Genomic DNA, 24,742 nt, shown 5'->3' on the forward strand with positions numbered 1-24,742 from the left:
AGTGATGGCTTCAGCCCCTGACCAGAGTCCAGAGAGGGCTCCAGTTCCCGTCCCGAGTCCAGAGAGGGCTCCAGTTCCCGTCTCTAGTCCAGAGAGGGCTCCAGTTCCCGTCCAGATACCAGAGAGGGCTCCAGTTCCCGTCCCGAATCCAGAGAGGGCTCCAGTCTCAGAGTCAACCCCAGACTCCGCTCCAGTCCCTGAGTCAGTTCCAGACTCCGCTCCAGTCCCTGAGTCCACTACAGACTCCGCTCCAGCCTGTGAGCCTGCTCCAGACTCCGCTCCAGCCCAGAGACCCGTAGCTCCTCCCAAGAATTTTTTGGGGGGGCGCCATATACCCGTGGCCATAGGGGCCGAGGCCCACGGAGGCTGCACCACCATAGCCGGCGCTGCTCTGGGCCCCTGAACTGCCTGATCCGCCATGGCGCCACTCTGGAGGCTCTGGAGAGCACCCACCCCCCCTCCCCGGTTGGATTTTTTTGAGGCGCGATGTCCTGCCTTCTGGGATGGGGGAGTAATGTCAGTGTTCTGTGTATGTTATAACTGAAATCATGACAAACGTCCAAATAGGTATGTTTGGGAAACATAGGCTTTCGATGTGTATTTAATCTGTCCTTCAATGTATTAACCTTAACACTGTTTCCTCTTTCTTTACAACAACAGGCTTGACTCGACTCAAGTCCCAGTCTCCTCTGGGGCCTATGACACAGGCTCTGTTTCCACCTGGTATTGGGATGTGTTTTGGTCAATCGGATCACAAGTGGACGAAGGAGACACATACACCTGGTATTTTAATCCATCTCTTTTGTCCACTTTCAACTATTTCTGTTCTGATTTCTTCAAGGGGGTGGTAAATGTATGTGTTTTTTTCAGATCTTTCAATCTAATAAACAAAATAAGCTTGAGCGGTTTATATATGAACGCGCCCAGAGATGACAGGAAAACATACGGAGAGCAGCAGCTTTCATTTCTGCTCTGATAGCCACAAGCAGCCGAACGCTGTGAGTGAGTGTTAGAAATCAGGAATAGTGTGAGAACATTGTGCTTGGTACGTTTTTCGTCTTCAAATCAAACTTGGGTCTTCAGCCGACAAAGTTTAAATCCCTTCTGGCTAGAGCGCTTCTTATAATGTTTACACATTAGTTCAGTAGACGGAGAGTAGACAGTCTTTTGTGGCTGTTTAAACACATTCGACCACGTGAGCTTATACACTACGAAAGCAATCTTTTTGAATGCGTTTTCGACTACCTCTGGAAGTGGTTGAAAGTGGACAAACTCAAACCGTTTTAGACCCCGTTTACCCCTGTATTTAGAGTCGTCCACTTGTGATCCGATCAGCCAAAATGCATCTTAATACCAGGTGGAAACAGTGCCACAGTCTGCTTCTGGCAGTGGAATGCTCTCACCCAAAAATTCAAGTAACTATAGCATTACTTATAGCATGTATAGGAGTTTGAATGCTTTTGTTATCATTGTATGAATAAGCAGGGCCGGCGCAAGCTCAACTGCCGCTCTAGGTAAAACACTGTCGTGCCGCCCCCACTTCACACTCACAATTAAACTCGATCTTTGAGATGCATGTGAAAGACTGGAGGTTTTGTTTATTGATTTATTAATAAACTTGCACTAATATAAATGCATGTACAAGCATGTTATCGGATTTCTTTTTTTTTTTTTTTTTTCATTCTGCAATGTAAAAATTAAATCAGCACGTAACCATTAACTACAAATGCAAATACTTATATTATATAGTAAGAATATCTCCTGGAAGATTCAGGAGAATTCCTGGTGGGCCGCTGATAAATTGGGCCGGCAGTAGCCTACTTCGACATAAAGACAGTTTACGGGACGCGCAAAGCACAAGCACCGTCACTTAAGCGTGCACAGCTCCCCATTATGAATAGAGGTTATAAATATATGGCATTTATAAATATTGTGCACACAAAGGTGAGCTACGTGACTCCTCCGCTTTCTCTCACACACACATAGGAGAAGGGTGAACTAACTTAAGGCTAAGGAGAAGTGCTTTACCTTTAAAAACACATATTTCAATTTCCTTGTAATAGTTTCGGTTCACGTATTGTCTCAAAACCTACACAGCACAACATAAACAGGCCTGATAAACCATTTGTTATTAAAGCGTCTACGTTAAGGTGACCAGATTTCTGAAATGAAAACCGGGGACATTTCCTATTTGAGGCGAAAATCTCACCGAAATCTCATTTGTTATTATCTATTAATAAAAAACGGGGACAATACATTTTTGAATGTTTTTGTTTTTTAATTGTTGCAGCTTCCCTATATCATTACATTAGTAATTATTATGATTTAATTTTATTATTAGGGGTTTTGTTCTGTTTTTAATACAATTTTTTAATACAATTCACCCAAAAAATAAAAAAATAAAAATTACACTATTAACCAGGCCTAACTAATATATATATATATATATATATATATATATATATATATTACACTATTTTGAAAAATCACATTACAAAAATAAAACAACATAAATATTAGATTAGATAAATAAAACAGCATTTAACAAATATTTTTAAAATGTATTAGTGAATTTAATATTTTCATTTTTACGAGCTGGCCTACTGTACAGAAATTTCATCTTTTTAAACTTGTAACTATTATTATTTTGCATTTTAGACTCATTTTAAGCACTAAGTAAGTTGCAAGTGTATTATTTATTTACTCATACCTGAGTGTACCTTCACCACGTGATAAGACGAGTGTGGAAATTGCTGCGTTGGGGACGTTTAAACTGTCTAAAACAATCCCGCACCCTGTTGAAGCCCTATTATAAAACACATAACCGTATTACTTTAATTTAACATGAATAGTTAGTATGTTACTACCTTGAAAGTCGAAACAGATAACGATGTTTCTTTTGATAATTGATGATAATAGCGCTCTGCTCTGGTCTAGGTTAGAGGTGCGCGCGCGACCAAGTGTAGCAGTGACAGTGTAGCTGCACAGCCCCCTCTGTTGGTGAATATAATCACTACACGATTGCTCCGATAACCCACAGGCAGCTGTATGTTGGGCGGGATTTTTTGCAATGTATTTGCGGGTTATTTTAAAATAGCTATAAAACGGGGACATTTCCAGGGACAGCTCCAGTCGGGGACGGAGCACCAAAAACCGGGACTGTCCCCGGAAAACGGGGACGTCTGTTCAATACGTTCACAAACCACTGTTACAAACCACTGTTACAAACCACAAACCAACTTTAACAGAAAATAGGCCTACTGTATAAGGGAGCATGGCAGAAGGCGCGCAAAGAGTGCTCCCTCTGTAATCACTAAAAAGTTGTCATATCTCACAAAGTTCTGTTATAATAAATTAAGCTGCCATACATTGAATCTCTTATTTACATAATGTCTAAATTTCTTTGTTCTTATGAGAGAATTTGCGATCGTGCAAACTCATAGTCCACTCACCGCTCAAAACGCCGGATTTTTTGTTCAGTGATATGCCACTCTAGGTTGGGGCGGGGTTTGGTAGCCTACTCGGTAGAATGAGGGAAAGATAGCCTAATTTAGATTTAGAATAACTAATCGGGTGATAACTTTTTGATATAAGTGAAATAATTCCAAACGAATGTCCCAAAAATAAATAAATTAATTAACTTAAAAACTAAATCCCTCTCCTTTTTGCCGCCCTCACTGTGCTGCCGTCCTAGTTCACCTATAGACTGCGGTCAAGCCAGCCGCCACTGCGAAATGCACGGTCAATCTAGCCGCCACTATATTTTGTAGTTCGCGCATACACTGGCTATTACGGTAAGACCGTCAGAGAACTGATCTGAAAACAAGTAATCTCCTGTCAAAGCGATTTCACATTCATTTATTCAGTCAGTCTGTCTGAATAAATGAAAATAACTAAATAAATACATATTTTACAGCCCAATTTCACCTGAAAAATTTTACATAAATAAATACATATTTTACAGCCCAATTTTACCTGAAAAATTTTACATAAATAAATACATATTTTCCAGCCCAATTTCACCTGAAAAATTTACCATGTTAATATCACGCTAGAAGCACAATCTGATAGGTAGCATTTTTTGCTGTCAGATTTTGCTACCCACTGTTTCAATGGGAGGTAGCAAAATCTGACAGGGTAGCACAAATTGTCAGAACACCGGCCCAATAAGCATTTGACTGATTCTTGATTCACCACCAGGTCTTTAGATCATCCTACAGCTGCGGTGGAAGAATGTAATGGCTATTGTGAACACTTGTATTCCTATTCTGGCCTGCTTTCTGCCATCTTTCTCTCCCTGTAGGAAGTCGAATGAGTTTCTTTGAAGACAGAACATTCAAGGGAAACTATACCTAGCCTGAAACCTCTCCCTGGATATAATATATAATTAAATGTTTTGTTGAATGCAATTGGTTGCCTTGTATATTTCTCCACTGTTGACCAAACTTCTTTCTTGACTTAAACTGAGCAGCTTCTGGCATTCATTGATATTCACTTGTTGTGCATGTTTATGTGAATGTCTTCTGAACATAACACAACATTAGGATGTTAGTAATTGTGACCATAGAAGCACGAAAAAAATATATACAGTACATTCTGTAAATGTATACCTTATGGGAGCAGCCCCCCTTTCCTCTAAAATTAAACACGCAAAAAAATAATACATTTATCTTTATTGGCATGAAAGTTTTAAGAACATGTTGAAGAGGTACATTAGCCATACTGAAATTAATCCAGTTAACAGAAATGTTAATGTTATGAATCGTATTTAGGAACATTGTCAATTCACTCAGTAACCATCTCTCCAGTTACCTGTACATTTCAGCAGACCACACTGTTAACGATAATGCCGTCTCTCCATCACTCTCCAGATGGGTGATTCTCACAAAAACTTTTTTTTTTTTTTTTTTTAAATGTCTGTATCAACAGATTTCTTTTTTAGACATTAAGAGCAAGGTCTGAAGTGTTTGTGATCATTTTCCAAAACAAGTCCTTAAAAATCTCATTACCTCATACAGTCTGCAAATGTCAATACCATTAGGAAAGCGAATACATTTTCTCATTTTTTAAAATTGATTAACAGTCATGCACAGTTACATGAAACTCTGAAATAATATATATTTTTAAATTAACATTTTTATTTGATTTTGACTGATTTTCTCATTACCGCAACACCTGCTGCCATTTTACAACCAAATTTGTTTTATAGTAAAAAATTTTTATAGTATAGGCTTCATAGTAAATAACTGTTATTGAGCATATAGCATCAAAGACCGGAATTATTCATTTTTAAGTTAGGCTATATCATTTTTATACTAGCAAAATGAATCTTTTGTCCCATATTGTGAAGGAGGATTTAAACAACAACAACAACAAAAACAACAAGAGTAAAACCCTAATTGTGTTTTGCTGTTAAGGAATGCAACACTGGATGTCAAGTGATGGTACTGTGACGTCATTAGATTTTTAGAACGTTCAGAGCCTATAAAAGAAGCAAAGCTGTCAGTTATCAGCTTGTTCTGACTGAGGCTTGATCCCTTTTCCAAACATTTGTGACTAGTTCTTCACAGCAATTTGTACAATTGTACAAAGAGCTTTGAGAGAAGAAGCCTCCTCGAAGGACAAACAAAATGGCAACGTCCTACATTGCTCTTCAGGTGAGTATAACAGTCAACCAAAAGTCCAGGGGTCATTGCTTGGAAATAATTTGAAGCAGAGCAAGGACATTGTGGTGCACAGGTGTCTCTCGGCCTCTCGGTGTGTCACCGGCCTCCCTTCGCTCCCATAGATCTCAGCCTCGCCCCACTCATCATAATGTTAATTACATACAGTTCATTTACATAAACATCACATTCAGATCTTGGTTAAATGTTAGATAGCAAATAGCACATGCTATTAAAACTATCAGTGAGACTGTCATTATATACTTGCATGTATATAATCAAACAACATATAGTATATATGGTCTTAAAAGTTTTGCAGCCCATCCTCAACCTAACCACAGGCTCTACTCTTCACCACAATTTAACCCTTAAAACGAACATAACACAACATTAAACACTAACTTAAGTCTCTCTATGTTAATCTTGTGCTAAAACAAACAAAATAACACTTAATTTCAACATTTAGTTTCCTTATACAGTCTAACGCAAAGCATGCTGTAATTTAGAAATCTGCTGCAACTCAATCATTTTAAGTTTAGCTTACTACAATCAAATTTTGAGTTCAGCTTTTTTTCTATTAAGTACAATGAAGTTTCATTATTATTTACATATCTATTTTTTCACTATTTAGACAAGAGATTAGATTTGTTTGTCCATTTGCTCAATAATTTTCTTGTTGTTTCTCCCTGTCGCTTGAATCTCTGCATACTCTGTCTGTGGGCCATTGTTTGAGTGCTCCCTTGTCATGTTGCCTGTCTGGAGTTTGGAGAAGTCAATCTCTCCATAGTGGAGATCATCAGTTTCTTTCTTCTCACTTTTCTTGCTGTTTGCAATGGAACTGTTAGCATAGATAGCCACCATGTCACTGTTTTTATCTGTAGCCTGAGGAAAAAAAAGGAAATTTTTAAAAATTATTATATCACTTTCATTCTTCTGTAAATTAAGTGTTGTTTGAGGAGATCCTATAATGAGTGAGTCTTTAGAAGACTAGCAGAGATTCTGAAGTGTGCATACGATGGACACTTTGCTATCCCATGAGGAAGAGGATTTGTGAATGGCAGTGAAGTGACATAACTGACACTGGTAGGTCACTTGACAATGACAACATGGCGAATGTAGTACATCTGGGTTACATCCATACTTCACACATTCATACTATATAGAACATGCTTTTTAGCAGTCCACAAGTAATTACTTATTCAAATGTCATTGAATCATTCACTTAACTGATTTGTTAAAAAACACTGATTCATTCAGTAATTAAACACCGATGTAGTTTGAGACACAGACACGCAACGGTTAATTCTATGATGATTCGTTTAGAACATTTTTTGTTGTGGACAAAACAACTGACAATATGTTGTATAAATTCAAGTTACTCGGTGTTAATGCCTTGTTTATTGAACTGTTTCATGTCTTTTAGTAGGACTCTCAAAAAAAAAACCCCACCTGATCTCTTCCTATGACATGGGCCTGACTTGATGTCTTTGTTCTGTTGTAAAAAATAAATAAAATTATTAAGTAAGTAATTAATTTAATTAATTAATTTATATACATATGTATTTCTATTATTATATATTTACCTCATACAGAAAAAGAGTACTGCAGACAACAGAACAAAGGCCAAAAGTGCTCCTGTACAACCATATATCACACGAGAGAATCCTCTCTCTCCTAAAATACAAGAGTTACTCAGGAGTGTGTTTTATACAGTATTCATAAATCCATAATACATCAGAAGTCAATGCTTCATTTACCTCCAACTGTGAGCTGGATCTCTGCTGATGACTGGTTTCCATGTTTATTTTTTGCAATGCAGAAGTATGAGCCTGTATTATTATGAGTTACGATGAAGCTAATCTTCATTCCCTGTGCTATTTTCATCTCCTGTCCACGTTTGTACCAGGTGTAGCTCGTTTCATTTGATGGATTGGCTTTGCTTTTGCAGGTTAAAGTCACATTAGTTTCAATAGCGACTGGAGCAGATGGAGTAATGATGATGTGAGTTTCTTTAGGAGGAACTTTGATGGAAACATAAGCAGAGTAAACTTAAAGTTAATAATACCCATCTCAATATTAAATATTAACTTTGATATTCATTCATTTATGAGAGACACAAAACTACTCCAAATCTCTTACACAGGACTTGTAGCATCACGGTGGTCTCCACAGTTGAGTCTTCACGTGTATTTCTTGGATATGTAGCAGTGCAGGAGATGTTCTTTCTGTGATCCATGTATGAAGCTTTGAAGGTCATGTGTGAAAACACTGACAGGGTTTTATCAGGTTTCTCCTGTAACTGTGTTGTAATGTTGGCAGATTCAGGGATGTTGGACCAGGATATTGTAGGAGGTTGTTTGGGGCAGGGGGCTTCAGCAGAGCAGTTCAGATTGACTGTTGTTTCCTCCATCACAGAGCGTTGATCATTGGGTTTAAGTTCAGGAGGTTGTGGTGAATCTACAGGGTAAATGATTGCAATCATTAAGGAATACATGCAATGCATAGTCATGTTAGAGAATGAGGTTGTCACACTTGTGGTGTGGTTTAGTACATGTGTGTTTAGCGGATTTCACACATTTTGGGTTGTTGCTAATGGTGATATAAAGGGTCACTTAGAATTTTGTTTTTCTGTTCGTAAAGCCATTCTTACATGATACAGATAAATTTGCATTTGCATTTAATAAATGCAACAATTTGCAGCAAAGATTATTTATGAATGAAAGTGAAGTGACGCAACTGATGCTAGTAGATCACGTGACAGTAACAACATGGCAGACGTAGTATGTCTGAATTTCATTCATACTACCCATATTAATACTATATAACATACTATTTTAACGGTCACAAAGTAAATTTAAAAATAGTACATACTCACACAGTATGCGATTTCGGACGCAGCGAGTATCTTCTATCTACATTATTTCGATGTGTGGGTTAGGCTACTACATCCATAAGACTGGGACATTCAAGATATAGTTTGATAATATGTTATAGTTTTTTTTTGTACATATTGTATAGTATAAAAAGTTTACTAGTATCATTATATACCAGCTATTAATTATGTAATTATTATTTCCATGTCAAAAATAGTGATTCTTCTTAAAGGTTGATGAATTTTACTGGTACTTAGGTATGTAGATGCTCTGTTCTCTGGAGTGTCATTTACCTCTGACAGTAATGTTCACAATCTTTCTTGAACCATGTTGACTGGTGATAAATGTTGCTCTGAACACATTTGGCTCCATTTCCAGTCTGAAGTAGTAGATATCTGAATGATTCTTCATGATGTTATAGAAGACAGTTGTGCAGTTTCTCTCACTGAGATTTCCAGTTATCTGTATGTCACTGAATCCTCTAATGATGTTTTCACTGCTATTAAAAGCTATGAAGCCATCTCTGTCAGCAAACTGTGATTTATTTTTCAGCCAGATCCCATAAACAGATTGTGTGTTATTACGTTTGCCCTCAAAATTGGAGATGTTGAATGTGCAAGGAATCTGCACACAAGATCCTGTCAGAGCTGTTACTGTCTGAGGCATCACGGCAAAGTAGATATCATCAGCTGGAAAATAAAAACACATTAATCATGCTAGAGATATGAAGGAATAAGCATTGGGTTTAATGCACATTATAATCACACTTGCCCTTACTCATAATAATGACAAAAGTTTAACCAACCTGAATGAGTATGTAACAACACCGAGCTGATGAAAATGAAGGAAGTGATCTGGATTCTTGCCATCATGGTTTGTAATGAGAATGACTTTGGACTTTACAATAGTAACAAATGAATCCACAACACCATCACATTACATTTCATCACTACACAACACAAAACACATCATGCACATTTAACAACTTTACCTCACTGCACTACTATGTTGATGAAATAGAACAAAGATGAGTTGCCACATTTTCACTGTTACACTCACACAGATACAATCTTCTGTTGTATTGATTGTTTACTTATTTTATTCATAAATAAACATGTTGACTAAGCTATGTCGTAACATCAAAATTACCAGTTTTTATTAAATTCAGAAATATTTGATCTGACTCCATCAGCCTGACTGCATTTGGTTACATCAGCAACAAAAGAAACAGCTACAGACAAACATATTTAAATGATTTTCTTTCACTTAATACATTTATATTAATATACATAACTACAGATTATACCAAATTCTTTGTTGTCAAAAATAAACTTGTGTGAAATTAATTACAAGAACTGAGTTACTTGATTCAGTAAAACTCACAGGAACTCACAGTCAGCTGAGCAGCTACTGGAAACTCACCCTTAAGCAACTCACAGCTCTTACTACTTCTGTTTTTACAGATAATGTGTGAACTGTAAAATAATGAACATGTTGGTGTTCAAGTTATAGCCTTTAGACATAAAAATGTATTGTGTGAGAAAAGTAAACGATTGAAATTCTTACCTCAGAAAAGTAGTTTAACTTATAAGAAGCAGAAGTTCCTAAATCTGCCCTCTTTGTTGCAACAGCCTTTTAACATGCATCATGATTTGACATTGCAAAACACCCTAATGTAATGTCATCACAGAGGAAATTATTTGTAGGATATATGCATAGGGGGGCTAAGCCTTTGTAAAAGCCCCCAAAACATGTACTTTTAATGTACTTTTAGAGTAACAATGGGCTACATGCTAACAATTACTGTTGGCTAGTTTGCAACATCCATTACACTGCAGGTCAGGCAGCCTCACATAAAAACGTACTGAATAACAAATTTTTTGATGATGACTAAAGTCTAAAGTGAAAACATGCTTTCTCTTTTCTAACTTAACACAAATTCACATAGCTTATATCTGTATGATATCTCCAGTCAGAGGATTTTCCTGTCCATTTACTTTTAGCTACAAAAGTCACAGAAGTAGCCTAGCTAACATTAACCAATTGTACAAGTAGGCCTTTATGTATTATTTTTTTTCTTCTTTGATTATGAGTTAACTATGATTAATTGACTGATTTAACTAATACATGTTAACAGTTAAAAAACAAAGCCCTCCTAAAATAGGCCTATAGGCCTTTACTAGGAACCTACTAGGAAGTACAATGCAACAACCAAACACTTGACTGTAAAGGAATAGTTCACCCCAAAAATGAAATTCCTGTCATTATTTATTCCAAACATGACCTTGTGGCTACTCTTCTTCCCTCATGAACCCGTCACTTTAATTCATTTTACAAAAGACAACTGTGATAAGGTAGTGATTCTCAAGTGTGCTGTGCAAATGTTCCCAAGTCCTCGAACCTCATTCAGTTATACAAATGTATAAATCAACCACAAATCAGTACTGCCATTTTATTATTAATTTATTTTGGAATATTGTAGAGACATTTTTTAAAAGTTAAAATTTTGCATGTGCATTTTTGCAACAAAGTAACAGAAAAATAGGCATCATTATTTAAAAAACAAAACAAAACAAAGAATACAGAAACAAATGCAGTCACTCATTGTTTTTTAATAAAAGATTAATCAGAAAATATAAAGTTGAAATAATTTTTTTTTTTCTTCACAGATGTGAAGCATACAGCATATAAGCATACATAAATATAACATACAAGTCATTTCAGAATGTTACTAGAAACAAGAATTTCTAATTTACATTTGAAAGCAAGCATAATTGTTTTGTTTTGTCTCATTTGTGTAATTGTCCTCAAGTAGCTGTTTAGGATTATTTTTCATAAAGAGAGCATAAAAGACATTTCTTAATAACAAACTTTTTTTTTTTTTTTTTTTTTGCTGTGAGATGTAAAAAGTTATTTTTTCACCTGAGAGTAAATGTCCTCATGCACAACACTGATGGCTTTTGGTTTTTTGTGTATCATGTGGACCTGAGCATATACTACATCTGAACCTTTTTCATAGTTGTCTTCTTTCGGTTGAGTCTTTCCCTGTATTGTGGTCGGACTGAGTCGCAAACTCACACAGACTATAATCATCAGAGATCTTGTTGTCCTGGTTGGTCACGGTGAGGACATTAGTATATGTGGAATTCCTGTCAATAGTTTCATCCTGTGCCTAAAAATTAAAACAAAAATATTTGGTGTATATATACCAGCATTTTAATCATGACAACTCTAGGAATAGTTAATGGATATAACAATGTTAATTTATTTGGTCTTAGCCTGCACCACCTAGAGTTTCATGACTGAACTAGATAAGAGAGACATACAAAATGTGCAGCACCGGAGCTGAGAGCCTCTAGCAATGACAATGATCTACAAAAGACTTTGAGATCGTTTGTTCAGTGGTGTGAAATGACTGGTGTTTGAGGAAGTTCACAAACCTGATTCAAGGTCTCTTCTTCTCCAACATTGTTTCCCCTGTGTGTCTTTGTCCTGGTCCTGTGAGAGGAAATAAATAATTAAACTAAAAACTTGACTTGACTGTGCAAGATTAAAATGCTTTGTAAAAGCTAATCTGATCACTGTATGAAGTCAAACACTACCAAATCTCATATGTTCTAACTGTGGCTGAGGCTTAAACTAACACAAGCACAATGCTAAATACATCTTAAAGCGGTCCTTTTCAAAATCACATCAACGATGATTAAGTAACTGAAATTGTAACTAATTTTACCTGGCACAAAAACCAAAAACAGAGAGAGTGAGCACTGCCACGATTCCTCCCACACAACCAATAATCGTAGGCATGGAATGTCCATCTTGTCCTACAGCATGTGAAACGCTTGTAATTGGACTAGAATGTTCTCTTTCAAATAATCTTCATTGCGTTAGATCTGTAAATGACCTTGTTCTCGACATTTAGACTGTGTAAACTCACCTTCAACTGTGAGCTGGATCTCTACTGATGACTGTTTTCCATGTTGATTCTGTGCAATGCAGGAATACCATAATGCATTCTTTTGAGTTGCATTGAAGGTAATCATCTCTCCCCGAGCTATAGGCGTCTCATATCCACGTTTGTACCAGGTGTAACTAATTTCTTGTGATGGATTGGATTTGCTTTTGCAGGTCAAAGTCACATTAGTGCCAACAGAGACTGAAGCAGATGGATCGATGGTGATCTGAGTTTCTTTTGGAGGAACTTTGACAGAAACACAAGCACATAAATAGGGAAAGTAGTAAAACGCCTGTGCATTAGAAAATTTTGGGTAGCTAAACACCAAATTCTGTGTAAGCAGCACATTGTGCATTTAAGCACGCACAGAGCTATGATAAAGGAAGTAAATAGTTTTATCTCTTACACAGGACTCGTAGCATCACGGTGGTCTTCACAGTTGAGTCTTCAGGTGTATTTCTTGGATATGTAGCAGTGCAGGAGATGTTCCTTCTGTGATCCATGTATGAAGCTTTGAAGGTCATGTGTGAAAACACTGACTGGGTTTTATCAGGTTTCTCTTGTAACGGTGTTGTAATGTGGGCAGATTCAGGGATGTTGGACCAGGATATTGTAGGAGGTTGTTTGGGGCAGGGGGCTTCAGCAGAGCAGTTCAGATTGACTGTTGTGTTCTCCGTCACTTCTTTCAGATCATTGGGTTTAAGTTCAGGAGGTTGTGGTTCATCTACAGGAATAAATTATTGTAGTTCATCATTAAGAAAATGTTCTTAGCAATTGAATTACTTATGTAAATAATATTTACATTTAAATGTCTTTACCTTATACATTTATGAAGTCACAAGTGAAGTAAAGCATATTGGAGATGACATTTACCTCTGACAGTGATCTTCACAGTCTTTCTTAAACCATCTGTATTAGGGTTAAATGTTGCTCTAAACACATTTGGCTCCATTTCCAGTCAGTTTTTTTACAGTTTTTAGTGGTTTGAGATTGCAGCATTATGTACGTCATTTACATTTATTTGTCAGATGTTTTGATAGAAGTGACTTACAGATGAAGAAAACCATTACAAAGCTGTATGTTAAAGACAGTGGAGATGACATTAACCTCTGACAGTGATCTTCACAGTCTTTCTTGAACCATGTTGACCAGTGTTAAATGTTGCTTTGAACACATTTGGCTCCATTTCCAGTCTGAAGTAGTAGAGATCTGAATGATTCTTCATGATGTTATAGAAGACAGTCGTGCAGTTCCTCTCACTGAGATCACCGGTCATCTGTATGTCACTGAATCCTTTAATGATGTTTTTACTGCTATTAAAAGCTATGAAGCCATCACTGTCAGCAAACTGTGATTTATTTTTTAGCCAGATCCCATAACTAAAATTTGACTTTTTTTGTTTGTCCTCAAAATTGGAGATGCTGAATGTGCAAGGAATCTGCACACAAGAACCTGTCAGAGCTGTTATTGTCTGAGGCATCACAGCAGAGTAGATATTATCAGCTGGAACATAAAACAAAAACACATTTGTGCATTATGACTTAAACCTTAGAGAGGTAAAGGCACAGTTCACCCAAATATCAAAATTCTGAAAGATATCACCCTCTTTGTTACAGATCCTTATGTTCTTCCAAACCTGTGTGATAACTATTTTTCTTTAAATAAATATATTAAAGATTTTTTCCGTGCTGCTCTTGCACAGAACAACAGTGCACTCTGACATATGGAAGTCGAGCTCCAAAAAGGACAAAACAGCACCATAAAAAAAAATTATTATGACATATATGACCTGTGTCCTGTATTTAAAGTCTTCTACAGCCATATGGTATCTTTATCTGATGAACAGATAAAAAATTAAGGGTAATTTTTGCTTGCTTGTTCTTTGCCAATCACATGCCTGCACACTATTTTCCCTCTTGTGTCATCATATCAGCAGTGCTTCTGCTGGTAAATGTGATGATTAAAAAAATAATAATAAACTGAGTGTAATATGGACCAACCTGATTGAGTGTGTAGAAACACAGAGCTGATGATGATGATGTTGATGAAGGACGTGATCTGGAACACAGACATCACTGGAGCTCTGACACAAACACAGGAAAGAAATTAAAACTTGTGTGCCAAATAAATAAATAAATAAAATAATAATAAAAACTGCCACAACAAATAGTTTTTACTCTAAAAGCAATGAAATGTATCTTCAGCTTGTTTTATTACTGTGCTTAACTAAAGAGATTTTAAGAGTGTTAATAATCACTGGAGACTGCAGACTCTCCCATCCCTGATTAATATCTTTATTAAATGAATAATTGTTGTCATGAACTTGATTACGCCATGTTTCTAATGATTTATACTTTTAAAAAAGAGACAAGCCTTACCTCAGAGCAGTGCAGTCAAAGAAAAGCAGAAGTTAATGAAGATGTCTTCCTCTATGTGAGATAAATTAAACACTTAGTGACGTGATATTCTCTTGACAGTTTCCCAGCAGCACTACAGGACGAGATATTATGAATCTACCTTTGTTCATTCTGTGCTTAAATGTTTTTCATTCTTTCTAACAACAACACATCTATTGAATGCAGAAGAGCTTCTGTGCACATTGTGACTGGTGCACGAGACTGGAACACTTAAACCCCAAAATTTACACCATTTTAAGACTGAATGCTGGCTTATGAGACACGTATGCTGTTCTTGTGTGAAAAAAAGAAAAAGAAAAAAGAACTGAAACCTAAAGTTTCTAAAGTTGCCTAATTTCTGCTAGTCTGTTTAAATATGGCTTTAGTGATGTGATGTCATATATTATTGACCGCCCCTTGTAATTACAGGAAGACACACAGAGCCTTCAAGGGATAATCCACAGCTAGGTGTGCCTTATTCGATTTTAGTGCATGACTTGGAAGCAAACCCCACCTCCGATGCAAAGTGCATTAAAATTGTGTAATGCAAACCTAGCCTTAGATTATCCCTCTTATACCATGGATACTTGCCAACACTATCAATATTTGAGCAAAAGGGTTAAAAATTACGGTTAAAAATTACGGTTATTTTTGCCAGCTGTATAACTCGCTAGCATTCTGCCTGTTTTGAATCAAACACAGAGATAAAGTAGTAAGATGACATTTATTTGATTGAATTATATCATTTATTTGAATTATTTTTTGAGAGAGAGAGGGAGAGACAACAACGAACAATAAATAACTCTCGACTAACAATAAAGCTGTGATTTTACTTTAAAAAAACAGTGGCATTACCACCTTATTGCAGAGTAATATAACGTAGCAGTTCAGTAGTGAAATGAATTCATTTATAGAAGTCAGGAGGCAGTAGTGACAACAATATACTGTAATATATATATATATATACTGTCAAAACTTTTCAGTGTATTATGTACTTCAGAAAGTAAGCTATATTTCAAAAAGTAACTATTTATTATTTATTTAATGAAATACGAGTGATCCCTGCTGTCATTATGTCTGCGTCATAGAGAGTTGCAGGGATGACATATTTTTGTGTGCCAAAACCCGGAAATGAGTTCGCATTTTAGCACTTCCTGTTCCATCTTAATTGAAATAAGGTCAGTGGTTAACACAAGCTCAAGATATTTTCACGTTTTCTTCTACTATTTTAAATACATTAGTAATATATTACTATGGCACAGCTCACCCAAAAAAGAAAATTATGAAAAGTCTTACCCTCTTTGTTACAAATCTTCATGTTCTTCCAAACCTGTGAGACTATTTTTCTTTAAATAAATATTTTAGGTTTTTTTTTTTTTTTTTCATGCTGCTCTTGCATACAACAACAGTGTACTCCAGTGGTCTCAAACTTTGAGGCCCCTCCACCCGTCCCGCAACTGATCTAAAAAATAAAACATAATCTGGCCCGCTAAATTATTATTATTATTATTATTATTATTATTCTCTAGTTGCTACCTGTCTGATATGCAAAAAAAAGGTTGCCGTTCTAAGAGGCCATTCACATATCGCGTCACATATTCGCCGCTTTCTCCTTCTTTCCAAAGCGCTTTCGCTCCCGTGGCGTCTGTCGTTGCTATGCAACCATAAGCTGCACTCTCCATGATGACTAGGAAGTTTCAGCAAAAGAAAAACTGATTTCTAGTCCTTGCATTAGCTCTACTACTAGATATATTTATATGGATTTGAGAAATAAAAACCCGCCCTCTACAGCTATGATCAGCTGTTTACATTTTTTAAGTATGGCAAAAATATTTTAGTAATGAAATTTGAAGTAAATGAGAAATAATGCAAAGGAAAGTAATTTTTCAGAAATTTTGCGCTTTCTTATGCCTGAATGTTAAAATGGCCCTCCTATGAGGAGTCAATCACAGCAATGGCCCCCAGCCAATTTGAGTTTGAGACCCCTGGTGTACTCTGACATACGGAAGTTGAGCTCCAAAAAGGACAAAACAGCACCATAAAATTAATTATGGTATAAATGTCTTGACAAATAAAAATATAAATACCCAGTAATACCCTCTTGTGTTTAAAGCTTTTCTTCTTTTTTTTTTTTTGCCTTGTAAAGTAGGGTGGCCATTATTGTTCTGTTGCAGGATAGTAGACGTGATTTAGCAGGACACGTGTGTCGGATAAATTCATACTATTATACTATGTAATACTGATTATCATTAGTTGGGAAACCTATTTGGCATCACGTTGGATGATAATGTTTTAAACCGCAAATAATTAATTGTGACCCGCTCTGTGACTGGCACTCAATTTGCCCAGATTCAGGTGATACAGTGTAATTTAACATACAGGACTTATTCTGTCTGCTAAATATAATAAATTGAGTAAGAGTTAGGTTTCAAAACACTGCTTCGGAGCTTTGCGAACCGAATCAGTGATTTGGAGCGCCAAAGTCACGTGATTTCAGCCGTTTGATAGGAGATCCGAGTCACTGATTCGATTCATAAAGCTCTGAAGCAGTGTTTTGAAATCAACCTATCACTATATTGTTGAAAAGCCGTTATTTTGTTTTTTTGGCACACAAAAAGTATTCTCGTCACTTTATAATATTAAGGTAGAACTACTGAACTCACATGAACTGTTTTAAATATGTTTTTAGTACCTTTATGGATCTTGAGAGAGGAAATGTCATTGCTTTGAATGCAGGCCTCACTGAGCCATCGGATTTAATCAAAAACATCTTAATTTGTGTTCCGAAGATGAATGAAGGTCTTACGGGTGTGGAACGACATGAGGGTGAGTAATAAATGACGTTATTTTCATTTTTGGGTGAACTAACCCTTTAAGTGAGCCTACAAATCCTGAAATACTCTGTACTCTATTTCTGTGTATTCATCATGTTTGGAGTATGTCTCTGTGATGCAGTAGTTCTGCTGCTTTGGGATGTCAGTCTTTTCATAGTAGATGATCAGTGTTTCATCATCAGAAATTTTATTAACCTGTGCACAGTGAAAACAGGTTACAGTTATGTTTTATTTGCAAGACATTTTTATATGTAATCAAAAAATATTTTTATTCTTTATATGTGATCTCTAATTTTTATTATGTATCTTTCACATAATCAACTTGATAAAAGAAATAAATTAACTTTTAATAAATGAATGCTCATAAATATGAACAAGCTGATGAATGAATAAATAATAAATGTCTAGAATACTGAACTTTTATGAACCAGATTTGCACACAAATCTATACAAAACTAAACTAAACTTACCTGACCAGAAGGATCCTTCTTATTGACACTGGGTTTATTGAATTTTTTTCTCCTAATAAAGAAAGAAGGTCAAAATGTTTTAGGCACATTTTTATTTTTGCACTGGCCTAAATAATCTTATTACACAATTATATTCAAATGGATCAAGTGTAAATTGGCAATGACTGCAGAAATATGTTGTAAAATATTCTTAATACATTTAAAAAGATCACCTCTCATATCTGATGAGCAGAAAAAATCATGTTATTAAAAATACCATGGTTATAAATCACATTTTTACATTTGCCTCAATATTGACATTGAATATTAAACTTGACAATGAACAAAATAATTTTAACTTAATTTTTCACTGTACATGAATCCAGTATATTCTCACAAATGGAAACAATTCTCCATGTCCTAGTAGGTGAGAAGAAATTAAGAATAATGTAGTATTAATACGTTACATGCACATGACTGAAGTGCTTTCTAATAGTTTGTTTTATCACTGTATGAAGTCAAACACTAGCAACTCAGTTTTTAACTGTGGCTGATGCTTAAACAAACATAAGCACAATGCTGAATACATCTTAAAACAGGATGTTTCAAAATGGCATCTGCTATAAGAGGAATACAGCTAATGTTTAATTCACAATGAAAGTGAATACAACTTATTTTACCTTGTACAAAATCCAAGAGCAGAGAGAGTGAGCACTGCCACAATTCGTCCCACACAACCAGCCAGAACCCCCAAAAAACAACCCAACCCCCCAATAATTAACAAACTTTAATATGTGAATTATATTATCAGAAAACTAAACACATTTAGCGTCGTCAGGCTTTTATTTGTCCTATATGGATAAAACAACGGAACTGCGCACTCGGGTTTATGGCTGCTGTAAATTTTACACTCTTGATGCTTTGAAACCTTTGCCGAAACATTCAGAGAAAAGCTTCAAAGATTTAAGAGGCTTCATTTCTCCATCCCTACTCAATAGTTTTAGGCCTTTTTGTAAATATTTCAATCGAATTTAGCTGTTTTAGAGAGTGTTTACTAATTTTGAGCCAGTTTTTAAACATTAACTATCTGTAACGTCATTTTTCATGTGTGGAAAAAACGACGAAACTAAACTAGCCAATGAGATTTCTTTTCACCCATATCCACCCACCCATGCACGCACATACACGCATTTGACTTTACAACACACAAACGCACACCTTTATTTATCCTCATTCTCTCTTGCTCTCTTATATGTCATGAGTGTACGCAGATAGATTTTAATAATCAATTTAAAAATTATGTAAAAAATAAAAACGGCATTAATTAGCGCCCTCTTATGGTACACACAGTGTGTACAGCTGTACGGCTGCAGGCGCCACTGCAATCATAGAGTGTCCATCTTGTCCCATGTCCTGTGAAATGTCTGGACAAAATGTTGCATTTCAAATGATCTTTATTGCTTTAGATCTGTAAATGACCTTGTTCTCGACATTTAGACTGTGTAAACTCACCTTCAACTGTAAGCTGGATCTCTGCTGATGACTGGTTTCCATGTTTATTCTGTGCAATGCAGGAATACCATGATGCATTATTTTGAGTTGCATTGAAGGTAATCTTCTTTCCATGAGCTATAGGCGTCTCATATCCATGTTTGTACCAAGTGTAGTTCATGTCATTTGATGGATTGGCTTTGCTTTTGCAGGTCAAAGTCACATTAGTGCCAACAGAGACTGAAGCAGATGGATCGATGGTGATGTGAGTTTCTTTTGGAGGAACTTTGGCAGAAACACAAGCAGAGTAAACTTAACATTAAGACCCAAACTTACATAATAACATTGACCTAATAAATTCATTACATCAAGTATTATGAACACAAAACTACTCCAAATCTCTTACACAGGACTCGTAGCATCACAGTGGTCTCCACGGTTGAGTCATCAGGTGTATTTCTTGGATATGTAGCAGTGCAGGAGATGTTCATTCTGTGATCCATGTATGAAGCTTTGAAGGTCATGTGTGAAAACACTGACTGGGTTTTATCAGGTTTCTCCTGTAACTGTGTTGTAATGTGGGCAGATTCAGGGATGTTGGACCAGGATATAATGAAACCTTAGTGTAAAGTGTTATCGAAATGTGTTCTGCAGCCAGTATTTGGAACAGTCAATGCATCCAAGATCAAATACTTCCCTACTACTAACATACGCCAAAAGAGTAGTATGTCTGAATACATAGTATTCAAAAAACAGTAGGCAAAAAGTCCCCGGATGACCTACTACTTCCGCAGAGATTCGGAAGTGCGCATTCGATGGACACTTTACTACCCCGTGAGGCCACAGAGATTATTTATGAATGGAAGTGAAGTGATGCAACTGAAGCTAGTAGATCACGTGACAGTAACAACACGGCAGACGTAGTATGTCTGAATTTCATTCTTATTACCCATATTAATACTATATAACATACTATTTTAGCAGTCACAAAGTAAATTCAAATGTAGTACATACTCACACAGTATGCGATTTCGGACGCAACGAATATCTTCTATCTACATTATTTCGATGTGTGGGTTAGACTACTACCTCCATATTGAGACACTGAAGATATAGTTTCATAATATGTCATAGTTTTTTGTACATATTGTATAGTATAAAAAGTTGACTAGTATCATTATATACCAGCTACCAATTATGTAATTATTATTTTGATGTCAAAAATAGTGATTCTCCTCAAAGGTTGATGAATTCCATTTGTACTTTGGTATGTAGATGGTCTGTTCTGTAGAGATGACATTTACCTATGACAGTGATGTTCATAGTCTTTCTTGAATCAGGTTGATTAGGGTTAAATCTGAATGATTCTTCATGAGGTTATAGAAGACAGTTGTGCAGTTCCTTTCACTGAGATCTCCAGTTATCTGTATGTCACTGAATCCTCTAATGATGTTTTCACTGCTATTAAAAGCTATGAAGCCATCTCTGTCAGCAAACTGTGATTTATTTTTCAGCCAGATCCCATAAACAGATTGTGTGTTATTACGTTTGTCCTCAAAATTGGGGATATGGAATGTGCAAGGAATCTGCACACAAGATCCTGTCAGAGCTGTTACTGTCTGAGGCATCACGGCAAAGTAGATATCATCAGCTGGAAAATAAAAACACATTAATAATGCTAGAGATATGAAGGAATAAGCATTGGGTTTAATGCACATTATAATCACACTTGCCCTTACTCATAATGACGACAAAAGTTTAACCAACCTGAATGAGTATGTAACAACACCGAGCTGATGAAAATGAAGGAAATGATCTGGATTCCTGCCATCATGGTTTGTAACGAGGATGAATTTGGACTTTACAATAGTAACAAATGAGTCCACAACACCATCGCATTACACTTCATCACTACACAACACAAAACACATCATGCACATTTAACAACTTTATCTCACTGCACTACTATATTTGTTAGATTGATGGGTAACACTTATATACTGATCCTTCATTAATGAATAACTACAGGAACAAATGAGTAATGCATTATTAACACTCTAGTAACTACACAGCAAAATCCCCCGAGTTAAATAAACTCTGTTCAGACAACATATGGTACCTCTCTACAAAGTTAAAATAAGACTGAAGCAGAGTTAAAGTTAATGAGATAATATGGAGTTGTTTAATCAGATCTTGAGAGATTTAATGTCTTTTATCTTAAGTTGAGTTCATCTTAGCCTGTGGCTGGAAGTCAGTTGTAGTTCTTGTGTTTCTCTTCAGTTATTCTGCTTTTTAACAGCAGGTGTTCATCACTAATGCTCAATCATCACTTAATTAATCACTTAATTATCTCATTAACTTTAACTGCTGTAGTGTTACTTTAACACTATATAGAGATGGACCATATGTACTCTGAGGAGAGTTGATTTAACTTAATAGTGATTTATTTAATAGTGCTCAGTTGAAGGTGGTACTTCACAATTAGCTAATCAGTAACTACTATTTTTTTCATACCTCCCAGAGAACTTCTAAGAACTACTATATACAGGTTCATAATTAACATGAATAATGCATAATGTATAATTAATTCTAAAGCAAAGGTCATGGTAACTCAATATTTTGCATTTACTTCACTATATGTGGTTAAGGGGAGCCATCAGATTTGGGTATGTCCAATTTCAGTCAGAATTCCAAAATAACCCAAAGAGTTTAAGGGGTTAACAACTTTACCTCACTGCACTACTATATTGATGAAATAGAACAAAGATGAGTTGCCACATTTTCACTGTAACACTCACAAAGATACATAGTCTTCTGTTGTATTGTTTACTTATTTTATTCATCCACTGTAAATAATCATGTTGACTAAGCTATGTTGTAACATCAAAATTACCAGTTTTTATTAAATTCAGAAATATTTGATCTGACTCCATCAGCCTGACTGCATTTGGTTACATCAGCAACAAAAGATACATTTGAGCCACAGACAAACATATTTAAATGATTTTCATTCATTTAATACATTTATATTTATATTAATATACATAACTACAGATTATACCAAATTATTTCCTCGTTGTCAAAAACAAACTTGTGTGAGATTAATTACTAGAACTGAGTTACTTGATTCAGTAAAATTTACAGAAACTCACAGTCAGCTGAGCAGCTACTGTAAACTCACCCTTAAGCAACTCACAGCTCTTACTACTTCTGTGTTTTTACAGATAATGTGTGAACTGTGAAATAATGAACATCTTGGTGTTCAAGTTATAGCCTTTAGACATAAAAATATATTGTGTGAGAAAGAAAAGTAAAATAATCAAATCTGTAAAAATTCTTACCTCAGAAATTAGTTTAACTTATAAGAAGCAGAAATGCCTAAAACTGCCCTCTGTGTCGCAACAGCCCTCTAACACACTTCATGATGTGACATTGCAAAACACCCAAATGTAATGTCAACACAGAGGAAGTTATTTGAAGACAGTGTTGGGGGTAATTACATGTAACTTGAGTTACGTAATCAGATTACTTTTTCAAGTAACTAGTATAGTAACGCATTACTTTTTCAATTTACAACAAAATATCTAAGTTACTTTTTCAAATAAGTAACGCAAGTTACTTTTTCTCATTTATTGAGTGACATCTCTCCTGTCCCGATGTTGAGAGAAATAAAGTGCAGAGGGTGTTGTGTGCGCTGTGTAAGCATGATGGTTATTGTAGTTCTAGACTAAATGTGAGCATTTACTCATCTCACTTGCACAAAAACATTCAGTATTCCTCAAAATGAATAAAAACAGTGAAATGCAATCTCAGAATTTTTGCAAACCTGTAATAAACTATATTAAATTACACAAATATACTTTATGTATTTAATCTTAATTATTAAACAATGTCTTTGCTGCTGACCTTCAATTACCTAATTCAACCATACTAATAAGCAAAAAATACTTTAGATTTAGAAATAAGAACTAGAACTTCCTTCTCCTGTATCCTATTCTTCTTTAATCCAGAATGGCAGCACAGCTGAAAGGTTTGTTTGAGCTGCACCCTCTACTGTACAGGTGTAAATATGCATTTCCTTCAGCCTGAGGCTTATTCATTTCACTTTTGGTGTGAAAGGGCCTTTTTGCCAAAAATAGAACTTTTTTGTTTAGAAAAAGTAACGCAAAAGTAATGTAACGCATTACTTTTCATAAAAAGTAATGAAGTAACGCAATTAGTTACTTTTTAGGGAGTAACGCAATATTGTAATGCATTACTTTTAAAAGTAACTTTCCCCAACACTGTTTGTAGGATATATGCACAGGGGGGCTAAGTCTTTGTAAAAGCCCCCAAAACATGTACTTTTCATGTACATTTAGAGTAACAATGGGCTACATGCTAACAATACTATTGGCTAGTTTGCAACAGTTACACTGCAGGTCAGGCAGCCTCACGTAAAAACGTACTGAATAACACATTTTTTTGATTATGATTAAAGTCTAGTAGTGAAAACATGCTCTCTCTGTTTTTACTTAACACAAATTCACATAGCTTATATCTGTATATCTCCATTCAGAGGTTTTTCCTGTCTGTTTACTTTTAGCTAGCAGTCTCAAGCCACAGAAGTAGCCTAGCTAACATTAACCAATTGTACAAGTAGGCCTTTATGTATTATTTTTTTCTTCTTTGATTATGAGTTAACTATGATTAATTGACTGATTTAACTAATACATATTAACATTTAAAAAAACAAAGCCCTCTTAATATAGGCCTATAGTGACATCTATACTAGGAACCAAGGAAATAGTGTAATTTCCTTAAAGAAATACCACAACAGAACATATGTGACTGTAAAGGAATAGTTCACCCCAAAAATTAAATTCCTGTCATTATTTATTCCAATTTTGACCTTGTGGCTACTCTTTTCCCGTCATGAACCAGTCACTTTAAATCATTTCACAAAAGACACCTGTGATAAGGTAGTGACTCTCAAGTGTGCTGCGCAAATGTTCCCTAGTCCTCAAACCTCATTCAGTTATACAAATGTATAAATTAACTGCAAATCAGTACTGCCTTTCATTATTCATTTATTTTGGAAT

General features: G+C 35.7%; 1 protein-coding gene across 18 annotated transcripts; it reads right to left on the bottom strand.

Annotated features, from left to right (window-relative positions):
• Positions 1-4,656: 4,656 nt before the first annotated feature.
• On the bottom strand, positions 4,657-23,102 carry LOC127506375 (B-cell receptor CD22-like). Of its 18 annotated transcripts, XR_007927964.1 has the most exons (14): positions 23,003-23,102; positions 21,429-21,572; positions 20,966-21,312; positions 20,068-20,227; positions 19,683-19,946; positions 18,192-18,243; positions 14,870-17,916; positions 14,492-14,574; positions 8,830-9,225; positions 7,803-8,120; positions 7,421-7,684; positions 7,247-7,337; positions 7,113-7,155; positions 4,657-6,545 (listed from the first exon to the last, which is right to left on the bottom strand). XR_007927964.1 is itself a non-coding variant. In XM_051882826.1 (13 exons), the coding sequence occupies exons 6-13, from the start codon at positions 14,562-14,564 to the stop codon at positions 11,550-11,552; spliced, it is 1,395 nt and encodes a 464-aa protein (XP_051738786.1). In that variant the 5' UTR covers positions 14,565-14,574; positions 14,870-17,916; positions 18,192-18,243; positions 19,683-19,946; positions 20,068-20,227; positions 20,966-20,980; the 3' UTR covers positions 11,129-11,549. The 18 variants fall into 18 exon arrangements, 17 of the variants coding, with proteins under 17 accessions (XP_051738772.1, XP_051738773.1, XP_051738780.1 ...); XM_051882826.1 differs by lacking the exons at positions 4,657-6,545; positions 7,113-7,155; positions 7,247-7,337; ... (3 more) ...; positions 21,429-21,572; positions 23,003-23,102 and adding exons at positions 11,129-11,708; positions 11,977-12,034; positions 12,270-12,360; ... (2 more) ...; positions 13,365-13,400; positions 13,599-13,994 and having other exon boundaries at positions 20,966-20,980; XM_051882829.1 differs by lacking the exons at positions 4,657-6,545; positions 7,113-7,155; positions 7,247-7,337; ... (3 more) ...; positions 21,429-21,572; positions 23,003-23,102 and adding exons at positions 11,129-11,708; positions 11,977-12,034; positions 12,474-12,737; ... (1 more) ...; positions 13,365-13,400; positions 13,599-13,994 and having other exon boundaries at positions 20,966-20,981.
• Positions 23,103-24,742: the final 1,640 nt, after the last annotated feature.

The sequence above is a fragment of the Ctenopharyngodon idella genome, chromosome 23 (genome assembly GCF_019924925.1).
Source record: "Ctenopharyngodon idella isolate HZGC_01 chromosome 23, HZGC01, whole genome shotgun sequence".
Classification (NCBI taxonomy): Eukaryota; Metazoa; Chordata; class Actinopteri; order Cypriniformes; family Xenocyprididae; genus Ctenopharyngodon; species Ctenopharyngodon idella.